This window comes from Artemia franciscana, unplaced genomic scaffold, assembly GCF_032884065.1.
Source record: "Artemia franciscana unplaced genomic scaffold, ASM3288406v1 PGA_scaffold_1179, whole genome shotgun sequence".
NCBI classification, from domain to species: domain Eukaryota; kingdom Metazoa; phylum Arthropoda; class Branchiopoda; order Anostraca; family Artemiidae; genus Artemia; species Artemia franciscana.
In genome coordinates this window covers 1,103,741-1,127,241 of record NW_027062617.1, presented here as the reverse complement: position 1 = coordinate 1,127,241, position 23,501 = coordinate 1,103,741, and the positions used below count along the sequence as shown (strand labels likewise).

The window sequence follows — 23,501 nt, the reverse complement described above, 5'->3', positions numbered from 1 at the left end:
GGTAAACTTTTGGCTTGTCTTACGGGGAAACGCCACTAACCCTCGTCCTAAAACCAAACGGTCGGCACCACCGAGATTCGAACCAGCGACCCTTCGCTCGTGAGTTCGGCGCGTTAACCACTCGGCCACGGACGGACAAGGAGCGACCCGGCTCAATAGTAACCAAAACTCTAAAAAATAGAATTTTGATACCAATTGCTACATCAAAAGAATCATATTTTAATGCTGATTTTAAATATATTCTTTAAGAAGCTTCTTTCCGGTAAGTTTGTCTTCCTTGTCAATTTATGAATGGGTCCCCCTGAACTATACACTGTAAAAACAAACTTACTTTACTAACAATCCAGTTCAAAATGATATTATTTTTAGTTGATATCTTGCTAGGATCACTTCAGAAGTTGAAATGTCCTGCTCTGTCAAATTGCAAGGTTCAATTGACGTTTAAAACTAATTAATTAAGCAATCCAAAAACTATGCAAAAACAATGGAAGATTAACTTAAATCGGAACCTTTAAACAGTTAATGAATTAATAATGTTTAATCAATGTCAAACTTTATTTCAACTGAAAGACAGAAGACAGAAATTAAGGGCGCTAGGAAAGGGAAAACAAATTTTCCCAATGTCATGGCCTATCTAGATCGTTTTTGAGGCCTAAAAATGTTTGTAAAGAAAACATATAAATAAATGCATACACCGTTATTGATTTTTTAAAGATTTAAGATATAGACTCGGATCCACCGTATTTTCCCTGGTATAGCATTTTACATATCAATCCCGAGCATTTTACATCCCAATTCCAATTGATGTAATTCTGAAATTTACAAATTGGGGAGTGGTGAATTTTCATTTTTCAGCTGGGTTTTTTGTTTAGTTACGCTATTGCTGGCATTTTCTCTTATAGTAATTGATTTTATTATACCCAATCCCAACTAAATACTACGGACGGTGGTAAGGCAGGCCTAATTTAAAGATCATGAAATTCTTGTCTAACCGGGTATGCATCCTGTTTTCTTAACTTATCACGTATGCAAGAATTTTTTGAGAGGTGGAGCACAGCTCCTACAACACAAAATTATTTATCAGTAAAAGGACAAAATTATTAATTATTGATCTTTTGTAGATTTAAGATATAAACTCAGATCCGTCATGTTTTCCTTGGTACATCATTTTAAATGTAATTGCAAGATTTATAAATTGGGCAGTTCTGAATGTTTTACATTTTTATCTGTATTTTTTTGTTTAGTTACGCAATTGCTGACATTTTCTCTTATGGTAATTGATTTTATTCTGCCCAATTCCAGCAAAATACTACGGACGGTGGTAAGGCAGGCCTAATTTAAAAATCGTGACATTTCTGTCAAACTGGGTAGCATTCTGTTTTCTTAAACTGATCACGTAAGCAGGAATTTTTTGAGCAGTGGAGCACAGCTCCTAAAACACACAAAAAAAGTAAGTCATACAGGATACCATAAGGAACTATAGGCAGGGTCGTATCCAGGATTTCTTTTTAAGGGAGGGGTTACAAAATGCCTTTTTTGGGGTTTGTTTAAAAAAAACTAATAAACGCATTAAAAATTATGTTTATGCTCATTTTCATTACGTTTTAACGAGCCGGAAAAAACATTTCGAAGTGGAGAGGGAGGATTCAAACGCCTACCTCTACCTGGATACGGCCTTGATTATAGGTAGAATCTCTAGAATTATAAGGGGACTGGCCTGAAGCCATCCCATGTACGTAGCTGTGATAGGCCGATGTGTTCAATATTTTAGACAGTAGGCTATTTGTTCATGTTTTAACAATATTTTGTTGAATACGACTCCTGATAAATTACCGCCATGATCGCACGCAGGACCATAGGGGAAGAAATTCTGAATCCTTCTTATTGGCTAGTTTCCATTTAAGGTACTTATGTATTAGAGCGACCACATTCAAGAAGTGAAGTTAGGTTGGTAAATATATCACAGTTCATATTATTGACTTACCAATAAAATGAACAGACCACTCGATGCCTTTTTTCATGCTCTTTACGAATATAACAATCGCTTCTATTGCAAATTCAAATTTAAGCCCTTTGAGCTCTTAAAAATGACGAATTTTCAATTAAAGTATGAGTTGTTGGTCGTTTTCGACAAAATAATACTACGTTTATCCAGCGCCGTTTTCGACAAAATAATACTACATTTTCTCAGTGCCAAAATTACTTATAGTTAGGTTAGATTAGGTCAAAAAGTGCTTAAATTTGAATTTCCGATAGAAGCGATTACTATATTCGTAAAGAGCATAAAAAAGGCATTGAGTGGTATGTTCACTTTATTGGTAAGTCAGTAATATGAACTGTGATATATTTACCGTTAGGTTAATCATGAAAAAATATACCAAAACACGATGAAAATATGATAATTTAGTAACAAAATTTGGGAACTACAACAGAGAATTATGGAAAGCAGACCGCCCAGAGCGCATTATATTAAATACCTACCAACTCTATATTTTAATTAAAATATACCTGTATAGTAGTTTATCTCACTCAGGCTCAGCTAATCATCTCCGAGTGCACACAGAGAAACTGGTTTTACAACAGATCAAGATCAACAGTGCAGTTACTATAATACAGAAGTACCCATTTACTTTACCTTTTTAACTGTTGCACTTCTTCCCCAAATAGTTCATATGCACGTGTTTGAGACCGCTTTTGACTTACCACTTGCGATTGGTCCGGTAAATCAGTTCCCTTGTTACCTGTATGTGTAGCTGCATTTTGAATACCAGAAGGCTTAAACTTCGTTACTGAAGCCAGAGATTATTTTCTTCACTTACTGTCTTCAGTGTCACTTACTGTCTTACTGTCTTTCATTTACATTTATCTCTCATCCAAAACAAAAAGACAGAGATAAGTATAGATGACCAAAAATGACACTTCTCCTGGCCTTATTTGCCACAGTATAATAAATGGTAAGAGAACATGATAGCTAAATTCTATTTTATTCGTATACATAATCAAGAATACATCTCTGATTGAGCAGTTTCGAATGACTATGAGGTTAAAAAATAACAAAATTGAAATAATTACGATAACGAACAAAACCATATTATGTGTATACACGGAATATTTCAATGACTTTTGTTAATAAATCATATAATAATCATATAATAATCATAATAAAATATATACTATTTATAACATCCCTGATCAGGTACACCAAAACTACCGGACATTCCATAAAACCTTAACCAGTACAACTACCTCCCAATATAAGTTTTAAAAACTGCCAGTTAATTCATTAACCAACTCAATATTTTATTTACAGAAATTATATCACTAGCACAATGACTAAAATTTTCCTGTTGTTGGACGAAACCTCACAGCCATATTGTATTCATAAAATTTTCACTTTTTAAACTTGTTGCCTATAGCGTTGTTGGATAGATTCTAATCGTCGCGCAACTTCTCGCTGAACAGCATCTGGCATTCCACCAACAGTTCCAAAAAGGGATCGCAGAATTGTCACTTCTTCTGTAAGCAAATCGCAGCGTTTATGGAGTCGGTCATTTTCGCGAGCTAAAAGTTTCACTTTTTCTTCAGTTTCTCGTGAACGAAGTTTTGCTTTTTCACGAGACTTGCGAACTGCAATATTGTTGCGCTCACGACGACGGCGATATTCATCAGTTACTTTTCCTGGACCCATGCCTCCCTGATATGAATCATGTTGGATAGAACAAACAGATTCGGATCGATTATTAGCATAACCGATTTCATAGCTAGGGGAGGTTCTATCAGGGGAGTATCCAGCACTTGGCTGAGATAAATTGCTGAATTCTTCGGGTTCAACCTTTACAGGAGAATGTTGGAGCTGATAAGTTTGATTAAAAAGGCCACCTGAAGATAGTGGCCTATACGTTGGAGTTGTTTCGCTGGTAGTAAGCGAACCCCCTGAAGTGAGTCTAGACTGAGGTAATAGAGGGGCTGCAATAATTGGAGAATGACTTGCCTGAGTTGGACGTTGCCTTGGTTCACCAGGATATCCTTCATTGAAATCAATTAAATTATGAAGATCAAATGATATTTCTGAAGCACCGAGATCAACAAGATCTAACTTATCACTTGGGGAATATCGATTTCCATTAAAAGATTTCAATTGTTGATTTTTTCCAAGATCGTAAAGTCCTGACATATCAGTGGTACTCAAATCTAAATTAGGATACATACTTTTTGGTTCAATTTTGATTTCAACCAAAGGTTCTTCACCAATCTCTTGAGACTGTTTTCCAGCAAGCACTGCGTCGTCCCCAACTATAACACTATCGTCTAAAAAGACGGAATTGACGTCGCCAAAGACGTTAGCACTATTAGTGTCTGTCACCCCGTAGTTCTTACGGAGCTTTGGTAAGTAATCGTGATCAGCCAACGTGTATAACTAAAAGTCCTTCAAAAAATTCAAGTTTTTCTTATAGTTATTATGTAATCTCTTTCGTAACGTAGCTAGTATTAAACTGACTCTATGATGAAATTTTTCAAAGTATATCTTGGGAGATTGACGCGCCCGCGCTGGCTCCATTATGATTGGCTAAAATTAAGTGACGTCGCTGTCATAACAACATCAGAATCAGAAATCAAAACAATAATACGGAATTTCCCAACAGATTGATTTTTACCAGAGGAAACATTTTAGCACCGGAATACATTCCCTTGTTTACAATATGGGACTGACTAGAATTTTGGAAATTCCATAAAGTAGCGTGGATTAGCCCAATGATCTTGAGGTTGGCTATGATATTTTTGGCTGTTTTTCTTATTCAAGTTAAATACAATTTATAGTTTTTTTTCCATTTTCTGTAAATTAAAGAGGATGTTATTACATTTCGAATGGTCATTAAACAGTGGATCTCTATTTTTCCGTTTGAAGCTATAAAATTTTAATGTTTTTCATAGTATTCATGTAATTCGCCATCACGAGTTGTTTTCCCTTTTGTCGAATTAATCGTTCTGAATATGGATTAGCTGCTAAAGCAATTGTTTTTGTTATATTGACTTCGTGCTTTGTGTTATTCTAGTCGCTTTAATTCCAAAGATTCTGGAATTAAAATGTTACGTATCTCTGTTACGTATGTATCTGATATATCCCTGTTACGTATCGGACATTTTTACAAATTTGAGATCATGACCAAAAACCGCTTGCTAAGCTATTCAAACAGTTCGTGGTAACGAACTGTAAGAAAGGAGCGACGCGCATCAATAGTAACCAAAATCTAAAAAACGGAGAGAGATACATCAAAATAATTGGCTTATTATGCTGATTTCAAATATACAAGTTTAATTAAGTTTAGTGCGACCCATCAAAGGCTACGAGCCTGAGAAAATTTGCCTGATTTTCATATAAGGGTGTAAGGGGTTAATACCCCCTAAAAGTCAAGAAATCTTAATGAAAATCACACCATCAGATTCAGCGTATTAGAGGACTTTGCTGTAGAGGTCTCAAGCTCCTATCTGCTAAGATATGGAATTTCGTTTTTTGCCAGAAGAAATATCACAGATGCGTGTTTATTTTTTTTTTTTTTTTTGCCCAGGGGTGACCGTGTTGACCCAGGGATCCTGGAACATCGAGAGAGGGCTCATTTTAACAGAAATTAAAAGTTTCAGTGCCCCTTTTAAGTGACCAAAAAGATTGGAGGGTAACTAGGCTCCCTACCACGCTACGAAATTCTTTCTTATGTCTTACCTTCTCTTTGCCGACTCTATTTTACGCGTGGAAATGTTAAGTCTAATTGTTCAGGGTAAATTTTCCTGGGTTGAATTGTCTAGAGCAGTGGTTCTCAAACTTATATCCCTCTTTACCCACAAAACATTTTAGGTACTCCTTAAGTTACCAGTACTAAGTAAAATATAGCTAAAATGTAAATAGAGTTGCCAGTCCTAGACTTAGAGGGTTTTTTTTTTGACGATCGGCCACGTACCCCCTTACAGTTTTTGGTACGCGTACCACAGTTTGAGAACCACAGATCTTGACGATGTTTCCGTGGGGAGGGGGATTTTTACGTGGATCCGTAGCCAGATTTCCTGGCATTATTTAAAAAAACGACCAGAAATTAAATAAAAAGGACAAGTTTTTTCAACTGAAAGTAAGGAGCAATATTAAAATTTAAAACAAATAGAAACTATTATGTATATGAGGGAGGGGGGCTGTCCTCAACTCCTCGCTCTTAACGCTAATGTTTGAATTTTTGTCCCAATTCTAAATGAACGACTCCTGAAACATAAGGGTTGTTTAATTAGAACAATAAGTTTTTTTTAATGCTAAAAAACTTGAGCGTGTTTTTGTTGAAGAGAGAGAAACCTTCCTCATATATGTAATAATTTTTGTTCGTTTTAAGTTTTAAGTTTGCTTCTTACTTTTAGTTTTAAAAAAAAACTTGTTTTTTTATTTATCTCAAAGAGGGGATCAGCAGGGCAGCATATGTTCAATCCCCTTTGAGTCAACTTTCCTGGGGGTCAAATGGGATTGATCCTCAATCCATGTTCCTGCTAGTCTTTCCTTTGTGACCAGCTAAACAAACAGTTTCGGGCAACTCATCCCAGGAGTGTGAAAATGTCAACACAAGTTTTTTTTTATTAAATAAAAAAAAACTTTTCAACTGAAAGTAAGGAGCAACATTAAAACTTAAAACGAATTGAAACGAACTGAACGAACTTAGTTTATTGCTCTAAAAATGTATACATTAATAATCGTAAATTGATTAGTACCGCCCTACTTTTTCAGTTTTTCTACTTAAGAAATTAATATTTCCGATGATTGGAATTCTTGTTCAATAAGACCTAATTAATGTCTTACAACCTTTACATTATGATTCTCTGATTGATAAATACATTGTACACATATGTTTAAATACATTGAAGTATTTCATATACATAGAAATATTCAAAATTGCTGAAAACAAAGTTTTCAAAGTTTCCACCATCCAAAGGAATTTTCCGGCAGGGCACATTGTGGCACGCTTCGCCTTTTCCACCTCTGCGTCGGTATGCATGGGAATGCAATATTTTTTTGCTACAAAAGGAAATGTTTTAACTGCTACTACCCCTACATTTTTCTACATTTATCTGAAGGCTCATGAAGGGTTAGCATTTTGGGCATCAAAATGTGCTGTTTTAGGTATCTGTCCTCATCCCTGCCTACACGATGACTCAACCCCCGAAAAGATAGCTGATAAGTAATTACACATTACAAAACGTAATTTCATAAAGAACAAAGTGGTTAAATCCTGTACTGCCAATTACTGCCAATTGTACTGCCAAGCGCCATTACTTCCTCTGCAACTGGGAAGTATTAAGTATAGTTTTTTGATGCTTCTGAATTGATTAGCTTCTCAGAATTTTGAATTGATTTAAAATTAGTCCTTCTTTGGGGAAAAGTCGTTGTTTGTTGCCATAAAATGGCAGAAAACAACACTTTCCTGAGGCACAATCTTTATCTAATAGTTTGTGGTAACGAACTGTAAGTAGGGAGTGTTTATTTGTCTTTTGTTTTTTAGAGGTGATCGTATCAACCCAATGGTCCTAGAATATTGCGATAGGGCTTATTGGAACTGAAATTAAAAGTTTCAAGTGCCCTTTTTAAGTTACCAAAAGAATTGGAGGGCAACTAGGCCCACTCCCACATGCTAGTTTTCCCCATTTCATCCGATCAAAATTGTGAGATAGCTATTTTGTTAAATATAGTAGAAAAATCTAAAAACTATGTCTTTGAGGATGACTTAATCGCCCATAGTCGATTATATATATATATATATATATATATATATATATATATATATATATATATATATATATATATATATATATATATATATATATATATATATATATATATATATATATATATATATATATATATATATATATATATACAACATAACTTTTTAGAATAATTGTTAAGAATTTTTTTTTTTGTATCAGATAACTGAAGGTAATAAGCTGAAAAGCCCAATGGTGATTGTTTTGCTGAATTTTTGTCTTGAATTACGTGGATACTACCTTGCATTAAATAAAAAACAATTTTTTACCTAAAAGCAAGGAGTAACATTAAAACTTAAAACGAACAGAAATTATTCTGCACATGAGGGGGGCTGCCCCTTCCTAAACCTACGTTTTGCACACTAAAGTCTTAGAGTTCGTTAAAAATACTTTTCATTCAAGGCTTAGCGTCAGTCTAACGAATGATTAAATAAAAAAAACTAGTTTTTTTTAACTGAAAGTAAGGAGCGACATTAAAACTTAAAACGAACAGAAATTACTCCGTATATGAAATGGGTTGTCTCCTCCTCAACGCCTCGCTCTTTACGCTAAAGCTTTTAATTGTTTTAAAAAGTAGAATTGTGGCAAAGAGTCAAACTTTAGCGTAAAGAGCGAGGGATTGCGGAGGGGACAACCCATTTCATATACGGAGTAATTTCTGTTCGTTTTAAGTTTTAATGTCGCTCCTTACTTTCAGTTAAAAAAACTAGTTTTTTTATTTAATTTTTGAACGTTTTTGAATTAATGCATGTTTGATTTTGGCTCTCAGCACTTTAAGTATTGAAATGAAATTTGTATATTAATTTTTTTTTTGGCTAAATGGCTTTCTCTTAGTTTTGATCAGACGATTTTGAGAAATAAGGGGTGGGGAAGGAGGCCTAGCTGCCCTCCAATTTTTCGGTTACTTAAAAAGGCTACTAGAACTTTTAATTTTTAACGAACGTTTTTATTACTAAAAAATATCCGTAACTTAAGAATTGACTTACGTAACAAACTTTTATTTTCTTATATTTTTATTATGTGTACGAGGGGGTTTGTACCCTCGTTAATACCTCACTCTTTACACTAAATCGTAAGTTTTGTCCCAATTCCTTAAGAATGACCCCTGAATCAAAAAGGCCGTAGAATAAATAGTTGAAATTACTAAAAATACTTTAGCATAAAGAGTGAGGTATTTATCTCCTCCTAAATACCTCGCTCTTTATTCTAAAGTATTTTTAGAACACCTCATTTGCGTAATAATCTCTGTTCGTTTTAAATTTCAATGCTATTTCTTACTTTCCATTGAAAAAACGTTTTCATGTTTATTTTTTCATTGTTTTTTTATAGTAATGCTAGAAAATCCTGCGCCCTTTTAATTGAATTTTTCTTCCCCCATGACATATTACTCCATGGAAAGATCCTCCCACATAGCCCCCTCCCATCAACCCCACCCCCAAACCAAAAAAATCCCCCTGAAAACGTCTGTACACTTCCCAATAACCATTATTATATGTAAGCACTGGTCAAAGTTTGTAACTTGCAGCCCCTCCCCCAGGCATTGTGGGGGAGTAAGTCATTCCCAAAGACATAGTTATTATGGTTTTCGATTATTCGGAAAAAAATGGATATCTCAAAATTTTAATCCGTTGACTTTTGGAAAAAATGAGCGTGGGGGGGCCTAGGTGCCCTCCAATTTTTTTGATCACTTAAAAAGGGCACTAGAACTTTTCATTTTCGTAAGAATGAGCCCTCTTGCGACACTCTAGGACCACTTGGTCGATACGATGACCCCTGGGGAAAAGAAAAAAAAACAACAAACAAATAAACACGCACCCGTGATTTGTCTTCTGGCAAAAAATACGAAATTCCACATTTTTTTAGATATGAGCTTGAAATTTTTGCTACAGGGTTCTCTTATATGCCGAATGCGATGGTGTGATTTTCGTTAAGATTCTATGACTTTTAGGGGATGTTTCCCCCTATTTTCCAAAATAAGGCAAATTTTCTCAGGCTCGTAACTTTTGATGACAAAGACTAAATTAAATGAAACTTATATATTTAGAATCAGCTTGAAAATTCGATTCTTTTGATGTATCTTTTAGCATCAAAATTCCGTTTTTTAGAGTTTCGTTTACTATTGAGCCGGGTCGCTCCTTACTACAGTTCGTTACCACGAACTGTTTGATAAAGAGTTAGGGTAGCCCCCCTTGCATACAGAATAATTTCTGTTTATTTTAAATTTTAATGGTAGTAGTAACGCCTCATCCACCAGAAGAAATCCCACGTGAAAATGTCTGTAGGCCTATGCTTCCAAATAACCAATACTATATGTAAACAATGGGAAAGTCACAACTTGCAGCCCTTTCCCTGGGGACTCTGGGAGCTTAAGTCATCCTCAAAGACATAGTTATTAGATTTTTCTACTATATTGAACAAAATCGCTAATATTTTTCTTAGAGTTCCTTCAATATATATATATATATATATATATATATATATATATATATATATATATATATATATATATATATATATATATATATATATATATATATATATATATAGGTTGTCCCCTCCGCTACGGCCCGCTCTTTACGCTAAAGCTTAATTCTACTTTTTAAAACAATAAAAAAAAAATTAGCGTAAAGAGCGAGGCGTTGCGGAGGGGACAACTCCTTTCGCATACGGAACAATCTATGTTCCATTATAATTTTTAATGTCGATCCTTACTGGCAGTTAAAACAACTTGTTTTTTTTATTTAATTTCTGAATGTTTTTGAATTAATTCGTGTTTAGATTTTGCCTCACCGCACATGAATAACTAAATAGAAATTTGCATATTAATTTTTTTTTGTTTGCTAAATGGCTTTCTCATAGTTTTGATCGGACGATTTTGATAAAAAGGGGTGGGAGAGGAGGCCTAGTTGCCCTCCAATCTTTGGTTACTTAAAAATGCAACTAGGTTTATTTAATCATGCGCCCCCTACATGGAAATTCTCTTCCCTTATGATAAATTCCTCCTTGAAAAGATCCTCCCACGTAACTCCATCCCCCCGACCCATCCCCACCCCAACGCGAAAAAGTCCCCCTGAAAACGTCTGTACACTTCACAATGACGATTTCTATATGTAAACAATGGTCAAAGTTTGTAACTTGCATCCCCTCCCCCGGGGACTGTGGAGTATTAAGTCATCCCCAAAGACATAGTTATTAGGTTGTCGACTAAGCTGAACAGAATGGCTATCTCAAATTTTTTATCCGGTGACTTTACAGAAAAAATGTGCGTGGGAGGAGGCTTAGGTGCCTTCTTATTTTTGGTCACTTAAAAAGGGCACTAGAACTTCTAATTTCCGTCAGAATGAGCCCTCTCCTGACATTCTAGGATCACTGGGTCAATACGATCACCCCTGGGAAAAAAAGAAAAAAAAAACAAGAGCTAAGAGCTCATATGGTACTTATGACGAGGTCGGAAGAGCCAAGAGCTCATATGGCATGAGCTCTAGCAAAATTCTAAGAATCAATAGATTGATTTAAAAGGAAAATTAGATGCTTAATGCCTGTCGGATTTAAAATAAGAGCTCTGAGACACAAGGTCCTTCTAAACATCAAAATTCACTAAGATCCGATCACCCACTCGTAAGTTAAAGGGGCCTCATTTTTTCTAGTTTTTTCACTCCTTTAGACCCCCCCCCCCACGATGGTCGATTCGGGGAAAACAACTTTACCAAGTCAATTTGTGCAGGTCCCTGACATGTCTACCAATTTTCATCGTCCTACCACATCCAGAAGCACCAAATTCGCCAATGCACTGAACCCTCCTAACTCCCCCAAAGAGAGCGGATCCAGTCCGGTTACATCAATCACGTATCTACGACATTTGCTTATTCTACCCACGTAGTATCATCCCGATCTCTCCACACTAAGCGTTTTCAAAGATTTCTTGTTTCCCCCTCCAACTCCTCCCAATGATATCGGATCTGGCCCGGATTCAAAATAAGAGCTCTGAGACATGAGTTCCTTCTAAATATCAAATTTCATTAAGATTTGGTCAGCCGTTCTTAAGTTAAAAAATACCTCAATTTTTCTAATTTTTCCGAATTACTCCCCCCAACTACCCCAAAGAGCGCAGATCCGTTCCAATTATGTCAATCACGTATCTAGAACTTGTGCTTATTTCCCATCAAGTTTCATACCGATCTCTCCAATCTAAGAGTTTTCCAAGATTTCCGGTTTCCAAGATTTCTGTTTCCCCCCTCCAACCTCGTATGTCCCCGGATCCGATTCGAAATGAAAATGGAGCATCTGAGACATAAGATATTCTTTTAAATCAAGTTTCATTAAGATCTGATCACTTATTCGTAAGATAAAGAAACCTCAATTTTCACTTTTTCCAAGATTTCCAGTCCCTCCCCCTCTAGCTTTTTCAATGTCACCGGATCTGGTAGTGATTTAAAATAAGAGCTCCGAAGCACAAGATTCTTCTAAATATCAAATTTCATTAAGATCTGATCACCCGTTCGTGCGTGGGAGGGGGCCTAGGTTCCCTCCAATTTTTTTTGGTCACTTGAAAAGGGCACTAGAACTTTTAATTTCCGTTAAAATGAGCCCTCTTGCGACATTCTAGGACCACTTGGTCGATACGATGACCCCTGGGAAAAAAAACAACAAATAAACACGCACCCGTGATTTGTCTTCTGGCAAAAAATACGAAATTCCACATTTTTGTAGATTGGAGCTTGAAACTTCTACAACAGGGTTCTCTGATGCGCTGAATCTGATGGTGTGATTTTCGTTAAGATTCTATGACTTTTAGGGGTTGTTTTCCCCTATTTTTTAAAATAAGGCAAATTTTCTCAGGCTCGTATTTTTTGATGGGTAAGACTAAACTTTATTAAACTTATATAAAAACCCCATTTTTTAGAGTTTTGATTGCTATTGAGCCGGGTTGCTCCTTACTACAGTTCGTTACCACGAACTGTTTGAAAATGGATGTGGGAGAGTGGCTATTTGTCCTCCTTATTTTTTGTCACTTAAAAAGGCACTAAAACTTTTTATTTTTGTTCAAATGAGCTCTCTCCTGACCTTCTAGGACTATTGGTTTGAAGTGATCAGTCCTCGAAAAACAACAACAATTAAACACTAAGGCCTGATCATTCTTCTGCCAGAAAATACAACATACCACATTTTTTAAATGGTAGCTTTAATCCTCTATAGTAGGACTCTTTGGCATGCTAAATCTGATTATGAGTTTTCATTAAGATTGCATTACTTTTTGGGCGTGTTTCTCCACTTTTTTGAAAATTAGGCAAATTTTTTCAGTTTCGTAGCTTTTGATTGGTAGCCTAACATTAAAATTAATGAATCTTATACATTTGAAATCAGCATAAAAAGCTAATTCTTTTGATGTATACATTTTTGTCAAAGTTTCATCTTTTAGAGTTTTGGCCACTGTTGGATCGAATCGCTCTTTGCTTACAGTTTGTTGTACGAACTGTTTGATGTTTAATTTTGTGTGGTATAAGCCACGTGCAGTTTTCCTGATTCGAATTTTTGGGTGAATTTTTACTAAGTTGAAAGTTACTGCTTTGGTTTTCTGTGTATAGTTTTCAAATTTTAGATTTAAGTGAAATTCCAAGACCGCAATCAAGGATTTTTAATCCCCCTCCCCCCCCTGCAAAGAAATAGTTGAAGGAGACATAAGAAATATGGACTCTTTAGGAATGCTTTAGTTGACAAGTCTTCACTTAAACTTAACCTTATTCATGCTAAAATCCCCGTCTCAGAGAGCTTTTAACCCTCTGCTGGAGAATTGCAATCCAAGGAATGGCCCTTTGAGATCGAATTTTTCTATTTAATTTTTGTCATGAGAAATTTAGTTATGGACTTAAGGCAGTATGATCAAGCTAAATAAAACTAGAAATGTGAAAAGAAGAAACCAACTGGAACAATTTCCTTGTACGGTCGTAATCTTAGATCTTTGATCGTTCTGCAGCCTTGTTTATTTCCTTAGAAACCAAAATGACCCGAAAAAAGAATATTAAAAAAAAGCCGTCAGAAAACGTATGGATGAATTACTTTTGAATTCGTATAATTGCGGAACTAGAAGCTATAATAAATCTGAAGAATATGAAAGCAAAAAGATGTTGTTGGGGAAGGAAAGATTTTAATAGAAAGCATACTAGAATGTTTATCATGGAGTCGGTGAATAGAATTAATGAGTTTCGGACGTTGGAGCTAGAGAAATTAGAAAGAGTGGTAATAAGTGGTTTAAGTTCCCCGTAAGTGTATTTTTTTTATCTTTAAACTAGAAGGTATAATAAATCTGAACAAGTAGATGAAAGCAAAAATATGTTGTTGGAGAAGGGAGGATTTTAATAAAACGCATCCAAGAATGTTTCTCGTGGAGTCGGGGAGTGGAATTAGTGAGGAGAAGGGAGGATTTTAATAAAACGCATCCAAGAATGTTTCTCGTGGAGTTGGGGAGTGGAATTAGTGAGTTTGGAACAGTGGAGCTAGAGGAATTAGAAAGAGTGGCAATAAGTGAAGTTCCCTATAAGTGTATTATTTTATCTTTTAACTAGTAGCTATAATAAATATGAACAAGTGTATGAAAGAAAAAATATGTTGTTGGAGAAGGGAGGGTTTTGATATCCTAGAATGTTTCTCATGGAGTCGGGGAATAGAATTAGTGAGTTCGGGACAGTGGAGCTTGAGGAATTAGAAAGAGTGGCAATAAGTGAAGTTCCCTATAAGTGTATTGTTTTATCTTTTAACTAGAAGCTATAATAAATCTGAACAAGTGTGTGAAAGAAAAAATATCAGTGTATGAAAGAAAAAATATCCTCATCAACGTCCCGCCCTTTACGCTAAATTTTGACTTTTTCTCTCAACTCTACTTTTTAAAACAGTAAAAAACTTTAGCGCAAAGAGCGGGGCGTTTATGAGGAAGCAGCCTCTTTCATATACGAAGTAATTTCTGTTCGTTTTAAGTTTTAATGTCGCTCCTTACTTTCAGCTAAAAAAAGCCTTGTTTTTTTATTTAATTTCTGAACGTTTTTAAATCAATGCATGTTTTGATTTTGGCTCTCCGCAGATGAAACGAACTTTTCTTTTTTTTTTTTTTTTTTTTTTTTTTTTTTTTTTTTTTTTTGCTGAATGGTATTCTCATAGTTTTAATCGAATAATTTTAAGAAAAAAGGTGAGGGGGAGAAGGCCTAGTTGCCCTCCGATTTTTGGTTACTTAACAAGGCAACTAGACTTTTTAATTTTTTACGAATATTTTTATTAGTAAAAGATATACGTAACTTACAATTTAGCTTACGTAACGAACTTTTGTATTCTCATGTTTTTGGTACGTATATGAGGGGGTTCACCCCCTCGTCAGTACCTCGCTCTTTACACTAAAGCTTAAATTTTGTCCCAATTCCTTAAGAATAACCCCTGAATCACAAAAGCCGTAGAATAACTAGTTGAAATTACTAAAAATACTTTAGCGTAAAGAGCAAGGTATTAGAAGGAGGTGAGCCCCTCATATGCGTAATAATCTCTGTTCGTATTGAGTTTTAATTCTGCTCCTTAATTTCAGTTGAAAAAGCTTGATCATATTTATTTTTTCGTATTTTTTTTTAATAATGCTAGAAAATCCTGAGCTCCCTTTATGAAAATTTTCTTCCCCCGTGACAAATTACTTGATGGAAAGCTCCCCCAACATATTTCCCTCTTCTCTCTCAACCCCTCCCCCAACCAATACATCCCCTGAAAACGTCTGTACACTTCCCAATAACCATTACAATATGTAAGCACTGGTCAAAGTTTTTAACTTGTAGCCCCTCCCACGGGGACTGTGGGGGAGTACGTCGTCCCCAAAGACATAGTTATAAGGTTTTTCGACTACGCTGAATAAAATGGCTATCTCAGAATTTTGATCCGGTGACTTTGGGAAAATAATTGGCTTGGGAGGGGGCCTAGGTGCCCTCCAATTTTTTGGTCACTTAAAAAGGGCACTAGAACTTTTCATTTCCGTTAGAATGAGCCCTCTCGTGAGATTCCAGGACCACTGGATCGATACGATCATCTGGGGAAAAACAAGAACAAAAAAACAAACAAACAAATAAACACGCATCCGTGATCTGCCTTCTGGCAAAAAATACAAAATTCCACATTTTTGTGGATATGAGCTTGAAGCTTCTACAATAGGGTTCTCTGATACGCTGAATCTGATGGTGTGATTTTCGTTAAGATTCTATGACTTTTAAGGGTTGTTTCCCCCTATTTTCTAAAATTAGGCAAATTTTCTCAGGCTCGTAACTTTTGACGGGTAAGACTAAACATGATGAAACTTGTATATTTGAAATCAGTATTAAAATGCGATTCTCTTAATGTAGCTAATCGTATCAAAATTTTTAGAGTTTTAGTTACTATTGAGCTGGGTCGCTCATTACTACTGTTTGTTACCACGAACTGTTTGATAACCTGGCTTGTTACATGGAGTTTAAGGTTGTACATATCAAACAGTTCGTGGTAACGAACTGTAGTAAGGAGCGATCCGGCTCAATAGTAACCAAAACTCTAAAAAATTGAATTTTGATATCAATAGCTACATCAAAAGAATAGCATTTTAATGCTGATTTTAAATATATAAGTTTCATCAAGTTTAGTCTTAGCCATCAAAAGTTACGAGCCTGAGAAAATTTGCCTCATTTAGGAAAATAGGGGGAAACACCCCCTAAAAGTCGTAGGATCTTAACGAAAATTACACCATCAGATTCAACGTATCAGAGAACCCTACTGTAGAAGTTTCAAGCTCCTATCTACAAAAATGTGGAATTTTGCATTTTTTGCCAGAAGACAAATCACGGGTGCGTGTTTATTTGTTTGTTTTTTTTCCCAGGGGTTATTGTATCGACCAAGTGGTCCTAGAATGTCGCAAGAGGGCTCATTCTAACGGAAATGAAAAGTTTTAGTGCTCTTTTTAAAAGACCAAAAAAATTGGAGGGCATCTAGGCCCCCTCCCACGCTCATTTTTTCCAAAGTCAACGGATCCAAATTTTGAGATAACCATTTTGTTTAGCATAGTCGAAAATCATAATAACTATGTATTTGGGGATGACTTACTCCCCCACAGTCCCTGGGGGAGGGGCTGCAAGTTACAAACTTCAACCAGTGTTTACATATAGTAATGGTTATTGGGAAGTGTACAGACGTTTTCAGGGGGATTTTTTTGATTTTTGGGGTAGGGTTGAGGGAGGGGGCTATGTGGGAGGATCTTTCCTTGGAGAAATATGCCATGGGGGAAAAAATTCAATGCAAAGGGCGCAGGATTTTCTAGCATTACTATAAAAAAACAATGAAAAAATAAACATGAAACCGTTTTTTCAAATGAAAGTAAGGAATAGCATTGAAATTTAAAACGAACAGAGATTATTACGCATATGAGGGGTTCTAAAAATACTTTGGCATAAAGAGCGAGGTATTTAGGAGGAGATAAATACCTCGCTCTTTATGCTAAAATATTTTTAGTAATTTCAACTATTTATTCTACGGCCTTTTTGATTCAGGGGTCATTCTTAAAGAATTGGGACAAAACTTACGATTTAGTGTAAAGAGCAAGGTATTAACGAGGGTACAAACCCCCTCGTACACATAATAAAAATATAAGAATATAAAATTTTGTTACGCAAGTTTATTCTTAAGTTGCGTATATTTTTTACTAATAAAAACGTTCGTTGAAAATGAAAAGTTCTAGTAGCCTTTTTAAGTAACCGAAAAATTAGACGGCATCTAGGCCTCCTTCCCCACCCCTTATTTGTCAAAATCGTCTGATCAAAACTAATAGAAAGCCATTTAGCCAAAAAAAAATTAATATACTAATTTCATTTCAATGATTTATTTGCGGAGAGCCAAAATCAAACATGCATTAATTCAAAAACGTTCAGAAATTAAATAAAAAAAAAACTAGCTTTTTTAACTGAAAGCAAGGAGCGACATTAAAACTTAAAACGAACTGAAATTACTCCGTATATGAAATGGGTTGTCCCCTCTGCAGTCCCTCGCTCTTTACGCTAAAGTTTGACTCTTTGCCAGAATTCTACTTTTTAAAACAATTGAAAGCTTTAGCGTAAAGAGCGTGGGACTGCGGAGGGGACAACCCATTTCATATACGGAGTAATTTCTATTCGTTTTAAGTTTTAATGTCGCTCCTTACTTTCAGTTAAAAAAACTAGTTTTTTTTTTTTTTTAATATGTCAGAGAATCAACATGTTTCATATATATATATATATATATATATATATATATATATATACATATATATATATATATATATATATATATATATATATATATATATATATATATACGCATAAAACCTTTATCGTCATTTATTCAAACTTGGTATTTGATAGTGTTCACTTTTATCAGCATTATCTTGTCCCTCTGTTTGACTTTCTGATAGGACTAAGGACTACTTACAACTTTTGTAAATATTGAGTAGGTAAATACAATTTTTAATTGTTGCGCAATTTGTTAAGGCGGCTGATAACTGTCTGAACCTCTTAAAATGCAATATCTAGAGTAGATAGTATTTTACTTTCATTTGAATGTACTCGAATTAGCCGCTTGCGCTTGTCCACTGATCTCATTTAAGAACACTGAAGTTTGGTGTACCGTTTTTATGAGCACTTTGTATTAACCAAGTGACATATAGCAATCGCAAATTGTCTGTCTGTCGGTCCTGGTTTTGCTACTTTAGGCACTTCCAGGTAAGCTAGGAGGATGAAATTCGGCAGGCGTATCAGGGACCGGACCAGATTAAATTAGAAATAGTCGTTTTTCCGATTTGACCATCTGGGGGGAGTGGGGGGCCCGTTAAATCGGAGAAAAATAGAAAAATTGAAGTATTTTTAACGTACGAACGGTTAATCAGATCTTAATGAAATTCTATGTTTGGAAGGATATCGTGTCTCAGAGCTATTATTTTAAATCCCGGTGGGATCTGGTGACATTGGGGGGATATGGGAGGGGAAAACCTAAAATCTTTGAAAACACTTAGAGTGGAGGGATCAGGATGAAACTTGGTGGGAAAAATAAGCACAAGTCCTAGATACATGATTGACATAATTGGAAAGGATCTGCTCTCTTTGGGGTAGTTGGGGGGGGGGGGTTAATTCTGAAAAATTAGAAAAAATTAGGTATTTTCAACTTACGAACGGGTGATTGGATCTCAATGAAATTTAATATTTAGAAGGATATCGTGTCTTGAAGCTCTTATTTTAAATCCCGACCGGATCTGGTGACATTGGGGGGGGGGGAGTTGGGAGAGAGAAACCTAAAACTTGGAAAACACTTAGAGTGGAGGGATCGGGATGAAACTTGGTGGGAAAAATAAGCACAAGTCCTAGATACATGATTGACATAACAGGAACGAATCCGCTCTCTTTGGGGTAGTCGGGGGGGGGCTAATTCTGAAAAACTAGGAAAAACGGGGTATTTTTAACTTACGAACGGGTGATCGGATCTCAATGAAATTTGATATTTAGAAGGATATCGTGTCTCAAAGCACTTATTTTAAATCCCGACCGGATCTGGTGACATTGGGGGGAGTTTGGGGTGGTGGAGCCTAAAATCATGGAAAACGCTTAGATTGGAGGGATCGGGATGAAACTTGGTGGGTAAAAGAAGCAGAAATCTTAGATATGTGATTTACATAATTGGAACGGATCCGCTCTATTGGAGGTGGGGGTTAATTCTGAAAAATCAGAAAAAATGACGTATTTTTAACTTACGAAGGAGTAATCGGATTTTCATGAGACTTCATATTTGGAGTACCTTGTAACTCAGATCTCTTATTTTAAATCTCAACCGGATCCAGCGTAATTGGGGGGGGGCAGTTGGGGGGACCGGAAATCTTAGAAAATACTTAAAGCGGTGAGATCAGGATGAAACTGGATGGGAAGAATAAAAACCTGTCTAAGATACGTGACTAATATAACTGGACCGGATCTGCTCTCTTTGCTGGAGTTGGGGGGGGGGGGGGTAATTTAGAAAATTGAGGTATTTGTAACTTACGAAAGGGTAACCAGATCTTAATGAAATTTGATATTTAGAAGGGTCTTGTGCTTTAAGGCTTTAATTTTAAATTCCGACCAGATCCTCTGACATTAGGGGGAGTTGGATGGGGAAACTGGAATTCTTGGAAAACGAGAAAATTGAGGTATTTTTATCTTACGAAAAGGTGATCGGATCTTTTTGAAATTTAATATTTAGAAGGATACCTTGTCTCAAAGGTCTTATTTTAAATCCCGACCGGATCTGGTGACTTTGGGGGGAGTTTGGGGTGGGGGAACCTAAAATCATGGAAAATGCTTAGATTGGAGGGATCGGGATGAAACTTGGTGGGAAAAATAAGCAGAAGTCTTAGATACGTGATTTACATAATTGGAATGGATCCGCCCTATTAGGGGGGGGGGTTAATTCTGAAAAATTAGAAAAATTGACGTATTTTTAACTTACGAAGAAGTGATCGGTTCTTTATGAAACTTCATATTTAGAAGGACCTCGTAACTCAGATCTCTTATTTTAAATCTCAACTGGATCTAGCGTAATTGGGGCTGGGGCAGTTGGGGGTACTGGAAATCTTAGAAAATACTTAAAGCAGTGAGATCAGGATGTAATTGGATGGGAAGAATAAAAACCTGTCTAAGATATGTGACTGAGATAACCGGACCAGTTCTTCTCTCTTTGGTGGAGTTGGGGGGGGCGTAATTTTGAAAATTGAGGTATTTATAACTTACGAAAGGGTGACCAGAGCTTAATGAAACTTGATATTTAGAAGGATCTTGTGCTCTAAAGCTCTAATTTTAAATTCCGACCAGAATCTGTGACATTGAGGGGAGTTAGAGGGGGAAACCGGAATTCTTGGAAAACGTCAGAATTGGGGTATTTTTATCTTACGAATAGGTGATCGGATCTTAATGAAATTCGATATTTAGAAGGAATCCATGTCTCAGAGGTCTTATTTCAAATCCCGACCAGATCTTTTGATATTGGGGGGGAAGTTGGAGAGGGAAACCTTGGAAAACACTTGGAGTGGAGGAATCGGGATGAAACTTGGTGGATAGAATATCCACCAAGCTTCTTGTCCAAGCAAAATGTCCTTGATACGTGATTGACGGAACCGCACTGGATTTGATCTCTTTGGGGGAGTTGAGGGGAGGGGTTTAGTGATTTGGCGAGTTTGGTGCTTCTGGACGTGCTAGGACGATGAAAATTGGTAGGCGTGTCAGGGAGCTGCACAAATTGACTTGATAAAGTTGTTTTCCCAGATTCGACCATCTGGGGGGCTAAAGGGAGAGGAAAAAATAGAAAAAAACTAGGTGTTGATAATTTTCGAGTGGGTGATTGGATCTTAATTAATTTTGATATTTAGAAGTATATCGTGACTCAGAGCTCTTATTTTAAATCCTGACCGGCATTAAACCTCTTATTTTCCTTTTAAATCCATCTATTGATTCATGGAATTTTGTTACAGCTCATACCATATTATCTATTGGCTCTTAGCTCTTCTCGCCTCGTCACAAATGCCATATGAGCTCTTAGCTCTTGTTTAGCATTACAAATTGAAATATAGCTAAGGGGATGTAGAATCGGTCATTCTCTATTACACCAGGGCGGGGCTTAAGGTGTGTATATAAAAGTAGGGTCAGAGCCAAAGTATTTGTGGCATGGATATGATGGTTATTAATCCTATTGTGAAATATTGATCGTATCCTGGTATTTATTAAAAAATTCATCAACGCCATTTCATATGCATAGCCTACTTTCCTAACAGTTTTTGCAAAAGACACTAAAAAGAATATTTGTGCGGAGATTCTACTTGGTCAGGTAAATAAAACAATAGAATGCATTATAAAAAAGGTGAGTTTAACATACAAAAGAAACAACCCAAAGAGGCAACAAATGATTAATAAGATAAAACACTATTTCACCTTTCTTGTGCTTTTTTTGTTTATTTTTGATTCATTCAAGATCCCGCTCTGCTAAAGGCCCATTTGCAATGTGGTTTTGCAATGTGGTTTTTACTAAAAACCACAATTTAGCAAGGGCTAATTTGAGACGATCAGATTGTTTATGAGATTTTCTGATTGGCTGAAAAAACCCTTTGAATAATTCTAATTTGTTCTAATTGGCTACAGTAAAATCCCAGTACTAATAAAGTCTCATTATGAAAGGGTCTTAAGTCAAATTGCTACATAAGATTTCAGTTTTTGCTGAACTTTGGCATATTTCTAACGAATTATTGGTGGACCTTACTGGGATTCACCAAGGCATTAAACCGGTGTAGTTATTAAATAAAAAGAAAGTTTTTTCAACAGAAAGTAAGGAGCGACATTAAAACTTAAAATGAACAGAAAAACTCAGCTTAAAGAGCGGGACGTTGAGGAGGGGACAGCCCGTTTCATATACGGAAGGAATAATTTCTGTTTGTTTTAAGTTTAAATGTCGCTCCTTACTTTCAGTTGAAAATTTTTTTTTTAATTTCTGAGCGTTTTGAATTAATATATGTATTGATTTTGGGTCATCGTGCGTAAATAATTAAAATGAATTTTGCATATCATATTTTTGGCTGAATGGCTTTTTCATAGTTTTTATCAGACGATTGTGATGAAAAAGGGTGGGGGAGGAGGCCTAGCTGCCCTCCGATTTTGGTTGCTTAAAAATGCAACTAGAACTTTTTTATTTTTTTACGAACGTTTTTAATAGTATTAAATGTACGTAACTTACGAATTAACTTACGTAACGAACTTCTATATTTGTATATTTTTATTACGTATGTGAGGGGGCTCTTCCCCTCCTCAGTACCTCGCTCTTTACACTAAAGCTTGAATTTTGTCCCAATTCTTTAAGAATGACCCCTGAATCACAAAGGCCGTAAAAGAAATAGTTAAAATTACTAAAAATACTTTAGCGTAAAGAGCGAGGTATTGGGGAGGAGACGAACGTCCTTATATAAGTAATAATTTCTGTTCGTTTCAAGTTCTGCTCCTTACTTCCACTTGAAAAAACTTTTTTTATTTATTTTTTCATTGTTTATTTCACAATAATGCTAGAAAATCGTGCGCCCCCTTCATGGAAATTCTCTTTGTGGAAAGATCCTCCCACGTAACTCCGGACTCCCCCCCTCGCGTTCCGACGTGCAAAAGCCCCTCTGAAAACGTCTGTGCACTTCCCAATAACCATTACTATATGTAAACAATGGTCAATTTTTTTAACTTGCAGCCCCTCCCCCGGGGACTGTGAGGGATTTAATCGTCCCCAAAGACACAGTTATTAGGTTTTTCGACTATGCTGAACAAAATGACTATATCAAAATATTCATCCGGTTGCTTTGATAAAAAATGAGCGTGGGAGGGTCCAACTTGCTTTTGCAAAAAGTAGTTAATACTGCTCCTGATTCGACAGTTTCTGTCACCTTGGCAATACTTCGTGTACGAAAAAGAGTGGTTATAAGTTCTGTTGCTTTGGCAATTGGGAAACTAAGAGCTGGTGGAAATAATATCAAATCACTCGTTCCTCATACAATCACGAATCAACGACCTATAGCTACGGGTACACGTACCTACACCGATCCGTCATTTATCAATGGTGAAATTCCTTCAAAACTTGATTTTTCTTCGTAAGAAGTGCTAGTGGCGATGGATCATGGACAAATTCTCCACCTAAATTTGAAA

The 23,501-nt window shown here is 36.0% G+C and overlaps 2 protein-coding genes across 9 annotated transcripts in view; one reads left to right on the top strand and one right to left on the bottom strand.

Annotated features, from left to right (window-relative positions):
- The window catches only part of LOC136041197 (CCAAT/enhancer-binding protein gamma-like), a 238,193-nt gene that overhangs the window by 173,583 nt on the left and 41,109 nt on the right, over positions 1 to 23,501 (top strand). Inside the window, exon 1 of one of the 8 annotated variants that reach the window (XM_065725762.1) lies at positions 4,641 to 4,763. The exons of the other annotated variants lie outside the window; for them this stretch is intronic. Within the exon in view, the coding sequence (XP_065581834.1) occupies positions 4,753 to 4,763 (11 nt within the window). The 5' untranslated portion in view covers positions 4,641 to 4,752. Of the gene's footprint in view, positions 1 to 4,640; positions 4,764 to 23,501 lie in introns of those variants that run through there. 8 annotated transcript variants of the gene reach the window in all.
- Positions 2,966 to 4,504, bottom strand: LOC136041196 (CCAAT/enhancer-binding protein delta-like). The gene has a single exon (XM_065725760.1). The coding sequence runs from the start codon at positions 4,205 to 4,207 to the stop codon at positions 3,398 to 3,400; it is 810 nt and encodes a 269-aa protein (XP_065581832.1). The 5' UTR covers positions 4,208 to 4,504; the 3' UTR covers positions 2,966 to 3,397.